Below are 6000 nucleotides of genomic sequence, written 5' to 3'. Positions count from 1 at the left end.
CAGTAAAGGAAGAAAATCTGCATGTGGATTTAGAGACAAATCCAAAAGGATGTCGTGTGATTGTTTTAGCACATGAACTTTTTTTAATCAGGATTTTCTTTTTTTGGAGCAAAAGACCCACTTCCCATGCGCCTACATAAACCTCATTTTCTCTGATAGAAGCATGCAATATGGCTTGTGATGTAATGTTTAGTTTATGTATAAGCTGTACTATGCTGTGCTCTTTTGGGCTTTTATTCTTTTGAAACCTGGCCACATCAAAGAGGCAAGCTGTGTAATCTGCTTTCCCCCAAAATGTCGAGCAAAATAACTGTCATAAATACAGTCTGAACAGAGCTAGTTGAGGGATTTGTTGGCTGTTGTTAGAATCATGGTGGGCCAGAAATTAGCCCGTACTTACTAATGAGCTGCTGTATTTTAATTGTCCTATGCTATCTGAGAAGCAGGTAAGTGTCAGAGCACTTTCCCAGGGAATAAAACTGCACATCTCCGATTCTTTCAGAGGGTCCCCTGTGTAAAATGCATCCTCCAGAACAATCTGGGTGCTTGGTATTCTCAAAGGGACCCAAATAGATGAAGTTCAATCCTCCTGACTGCATGTCAGCAGGAATTATGTCTCCAGAGCTTCTGTGCACAGAGAAACTTCCTCAGTTTCTTTGCTTGGCAGACATGGTGTGTCTTCCACTCTCCTTTGCTTCCTTTTGATTCAGATCTTCAGTGGTGATTAGATACGGAGCAAATATTTATTAGGCTTGTGTTTCCCTAAATGCAGTAAAGATCCTAGACCTATTTAGACGGGTAACTGAACAGCACTTCTGGCTTCCCATTCTGGGCTGTGTGGACAGAGGAGACATAAGATGTTCATCTTTGCATGCCTATGGGACAACCTATGGTTGGATTTCCATGCTTATGCTTGAGAACAGTTTCACGCTAAGAGCAGTGTTTGGGAGGTTAGCAGAACAACCTGGGAAGTGGTATGACAGGCTCAGTAAGAAAAGCTCAAGAATTAATTGCAGAATTGGTAAGCTGCTTTCCTCTTCAGTGGAGGTTTTTTAGTTATGTTGCATTAGAGTTGGTATTGGTGTGGGGTACTCAGGTAACGACGTATTTATTGTCAGTGAAGAGGTTCAGCAGTTGCTTAATTATGGAAAATACATCTACTGTTTTTATATGCTTGTAGTTATATAAATATGATGTAAATCCAAACCCCTGGCATTTCTATTTAAAAAAAGGCCAGATGCAGTGTAATTTTTAAAAGAATGTTCTAAATGATATGATGAAGTCTTCATTGTCATTAAAGTGTGTGCATGTACGTGTAAGATACACATGCATATATGTGGTTCTTAAACTGGGAGACCGCCAGAGTTGAGATTGCCTGTCAACACGCAGTGTGACTGGCAGTATATATGTATGGAGTTAAAGCCTCGCATCAGTTGGTGCGGAAGGTGAGCCAGGGGCTGTCCTTCGCCTGTTTGGCGTGATCTGCTTTAGAGCAGGTTATGGTAACCTGCAAGGGAAAGGAAGGCTACGGAGGCGGTATCCTTGTGGTTTCCTTCTCTCTGAGAACACAAGGTTATCTTGCATGCGATGCCGGGTCTGCGGGGTGATATTGCCTGGGGTGTAAATCAGAAGTGAAAAATTTCTCAGTGCAACTGAGGGTAAGCCGGGAGGAGGAAAGAGGAGAAGAAATGAGGAGATGCTGAGGACTTTTTATTACAGCAGGAAATGAGATGTGTGCAATGGCACTATCTGTGCATCCACTCTCTCCGGTAATTATTTTAACGCTTTGATCAGGTTCAGCCTGGCAGAAGTTAGAAGTCCTGGAGATAATAAATTTCCCACAAGTTGGGAGCATGGGGGGAGCAGCTGAGTAGAAGAAACAAGCTCAAATTAGTGCTTCTGCAAGCAAAGGCAACAGCATTAGCCTTTTAAAGATAACAGAAATTGATAGGAAAGGTATGGTTGTTCTAACCACAAAATTACCTCTGAGTTACTTCCTGGGCACCAAAACCTGTCCTTTACACACAAAGCTGTGAGAAACTGGGCTTCACACCTTCCATGGCTTGTGGTTCCTGTACCACAAGGTGAACATGCCCCAGCACGTGGCCTCAAAGGCAAGGAAAAGGCTCGTCCTCCCTCTGCGCCCACCCGGGGAGTGAGTGCCTTACAGCACTGGTGTTGCAGAGGCTGAGCCCTAATAGCCCCTCTCAGGAGGGCTTCTCCAATCCAGCACAGTGCTCCTGGGGTGGCAGAGGTCAATGGCTCCCAAACCAGAGGTGGTTTGTGCCGTGCCAGCTTGGGTGTGTGTTGACACGTTCATGTGGATGTGGTCCTAGATAGGAAAAGGAAGCTGCAAAGCCACGGTCTCTCTTACAGCATGTGGGCAGAGTTCAGACATGTGTGGCCCTGCAGCGCCGGCCTCGGGAAGCAGAGAGGTTTCACACGGCTTCCTCATTCACGTCGCTTCTCCTAAACAAAATAGTGCCCTTTGGTATGGCATATCGAGTAGGCTTGCAAACTTCGAGCTTGTGGACAAACTGCTTCAATTGACACCACAAACTAAGGTACGTAAGGCAGCTGGTTGAACTGCGGAAAATTTAAGTTATATTGGGAACTAAATCCCCAGTTTGGCTATTCCTGGGAGAATCCTACCAGTGAAGTGGCCTGAAATAATCAAATGAGCGCTCAGACATGCAAGCAGCATCCTTGTGTATTTCACGGCAGTGCAGAGACTCAGACCTCCAGAGGTGGGTCACTCAACAGCAGCAAGATCAGTATGCATCTGTGGTACGATCCACACTGCTACTGAGGCATAGACATCTTAACCAATACAGAAACATGAGAAAAGCCGTAATACACACTACATCAGTGAAAACAGTGACACAAACCATTGAAAAAGCAAAAGACAGGCCTTAAAAATATGTTATTTGTAACCCTTTGAGTTGATGTACTCCCACAGTATGCTGACAAAACCTCCTGCTTGGTGTTTAATAAATATAATGGAAGCACAGATCATAGGAGGCTCTTTTACTGCTTGATTTTATGGCAGGGAAGAAAGAAGTTTGACTGTGTACATAAGCAAATAGTAATGTGGTATAGTTCTTGGCCTGTGGGTTTCTACACTTGGATCTAGTGTTTTCAGGGGAGTATGGGTAGCAGATTCCTGAAACAAAATACCACTGGTGCTATTGCACTGCTTAAGCATCTCGGACAAACAGCAGCAGGAGCAGCAGTACAAGCTGCGTGTGCTGGAGGCCTGGTTATTCTGTGGTGCTTTGTGCTTATGGGCAACAGGTGCAGTTGCTAGCTAAATCACATGTGTGCATTCACTAATAAATGCTATTGACATACTTGTTTTGGTAATAAATAAGGCAAAAAATACATTTGCATTGAGATGTTTTCAAGAAACTGAAATTTCATGAAGAATTAAAAATTGTTAGGGAAAAAAAATTCCATCCTGTTACTTTTCCTAAAATCCCACAGTCTCCTTCCTTTCTTCAGTTTCCTATAAGCCATGTTACGTACCTTATTTTATACTAACAGCACCTCAGGCTTCTAGGAGTTACACAGGTAAATCTTTTATACTCAAATGTAACATTTAATGAACGTATCATATTCAATACAATTCCTTTACAGGATGAGGGTTGATTAACACATTTCTGGCTAAGAATAGTACAGCTAAGCTCTGTGTAAGGCTGTTGGTTTTGAACAGTAATTTCTTTGTATTTTGATTTCAGCAGTTATGACTCTTTCTTGCACTGCTTCTCATAAACACCCCTAAATGGATTTTAGGTACATTATTTGAGCAATTTTAGGCTTGTGGTACCCTTAACTACTTATTGTCATGCTGTTCAGTGATTGGGGATTATTTTTCTAATAAGTATTTCTGTCACTTAGCAACCCTCGGTGTCTTCAAAAACCTTTTTTTTTAGCTTCTAAGTAATTTTCTTATTCAGAATGGTAGTATAAATTACACATATAGCAGCGTTGATAGCATCACTAATAGAAGATACTTGTGTCTGTAGCCCAAAATCATCAGTTTAGTATTTGGTTGCATAAAACTCCTTTGCAAAGTTTGGAATAAAAAAAAAAAAATCCTGGTATTTTTGTGCTCTCTTCTCAGGTGGTGGTGAAATACATTAAAATAGGTGCTAACCAAGTTTTCACCTTTTAATTTGATTTAACCCATCCAGGACTGTGAAGCATTAGATTGTCCATCTTCTCTTTAACACTGCTCCATGTTACTGCTGCCTGGTATTTTGTTTTGCTCGCTGTTGTTCTTAGCTTGGAAGAAACACCCCTGAGGTCTTACTCTCCACACTCCTTGTTTCAGGTTTCCTCGCACGCTTGCCAGTCTGATGCGACTAATTCTACAGAAGCTTGTCAGAAGTCATCATTGTTTCAGTTTGCAGAGGTGAGTTTCTTTGAAAAGGGTTGTCTTCCCCAGTGTTTCCTTTTAAGAAGCATCTGATGTTCAGCTGAAAGAGACATCAAAAATCTTTAGCTAAAATTCATGCTTTCATTTGTTCCTTCTTTTTGGGTTTATGGTACTGGATCATTTATCAGCTAGATAGGTCAAACTTGAAGTGCAGGAGAGTGTGTTTAGGAACACAGTGGAAACCCTAGTGCAATAATGGAGCTGTGGTTTAAGCCGCAATTGAGAGATGTGTCGTTCCTGCACTTAGTTTTTAACTAGACTCTTAGTAACTGAAGTTTTAACATGTATATTTGGATGTTACATTATGTCCTTTATCTGTTGTGGCTGTTTTAGTTGTTGACTCCATCAAACATAACTGTAGTTCTGGAATTTCCAAAATTGTCTTCTATTCTGTAACCACCAAATAGCTCTATGCATCTATGCTTTAGTTTTGCAATGTACAGCATTTTTATCAACATGTTTCCAGTAACTGCTAGAAGTGCAACTGTGGTGTTTGGTTTGTTTGTTGTTTGTTTGAAAGTATACACTATTTCATCGAAGTTTTAATGGATTTCAATGGCGTAAGTCACAAGAAAAGAATGAGGTTGCAAAGAATCCTGGCCCTCTGCAAGCATCACTTGCTTGTTTATATCCTTCCAATTTTTGAAATTGTCATAATCAAGTGACATATGAATATTTAGCTGTGTAAATATTGATTGTACAGGATGCTGGATGGTGTTTGCATAAGTGCATATGGAAAGAAATTTTGTCATAGCAGGGGCTTCTTTTTATTACTTGTTTTCACACCAGCCATGAATCTGACTCCTGTGTCTTTAATACTCATTGCTGTGTGCACCTTCATACTCCTCCCTAAACATCATCACTTACAGAACAGATACATTGCAATCCTAGAACACAGAAAATGTGATTTGTTTGTTTGAACATCAACCCACAAGACCTTGAGTTCCCACTTAAGATCTGAGGCTTTCAAAATGCATTAGAAAGAAATTAAAGCACTGATCCTTTATTTCTGATTAAAGGTAATGGCCAGAGTGAAGTACCTAACCTGTGATGAGGCTCTTAAAACAGCCTGCTGGCTTTTCTTGTTAGGAAGATGGAACGCCTGGTTTGCCAGCAATGAAAAGCAATACTTCGCAGCTTCTTAAAATTGGTTAATTCCGGTGTCACTTATGATACTTCTATGGTAATAATTCTCCATCCCTCTTCCAGTATTTCTAAGATGCTTTTGCATACTTAAACTGTCAGTTATACTGTCAGTGGAGCAATGTAATACTTTATCTAGTTCCTCTTGATGATGGTCTGCTTCTTGAATTTCACTACTAAGTCCTTTAAAGAGTAAGACAAATACCAGCTCACAGAATTGTTTCCGTTCATTTTTAGTGCCCAAGAAGGAAAGTACCAGAGCCATGTGGTGGTAGGCAGGAACTGTGCTGTGTGCTGCAAGATACGCTCTTGCTAAGGGCTTGTGACTGCTGGCTTTTCCATACCCATCGAAGAAGAACTTCAGTGGGTGCCAGTAAACAAGCTCATGTGCACCACTAAAACATGCAGTTTAGAAGTAG

General features: G+C 41.1%; 1 protein-coding gene across 2 annotated transcripts in view; it reads right to left on the bottom strand.

The window, feature by feature from the left end:
• Positions 1 to 3191: 3191 nt before the first annotated feature.
• Positions 3192 to 6000, bottom strand: part of ROGDI (rogdi atypical leucine zipper) — a 78017-nt gene continuing 75208 nt past the window's right edge. The window contains exon 10 of one of the 2 annotated variants that reach the window (XM_075515204.1): positions 3192 to 4478. In XM_075515204.1, coding sequence (XP_075371319.1) covers positions 4475 to 4478 — 4 coding nt within the window. In that variant the 3' untranslated portion in view covers positions 3192 to 4474. The remainder of the gene's footprint in view (positions 4479 to 6000) is intronic. The other variant, XM_075515203.1, reaches the window with a different exon arrangement.

This window comes from Mycteria americana, chromosome 12, assembly GCF_035582795.1.
Source record: "Mycteria americana isolate JAX WOST 10 ecotype Jacksonville Zoo and Gardens chromosome 12, USCA_MyAme_1.0, whole genome shotgun sequence".
In the NCBI taxonomy this organism is placed as follows: Eukaryota; Metazoa; Chordata; class Aves; order Ciconiiformes; family Ciconiidae; genus Mycteria; species Mycteria americana.
The sequence above is the reverse complement of the archived record's forward strand: the minus strand, read 5'-3'. Positions and strand labels throughout refer to the sequence as shown.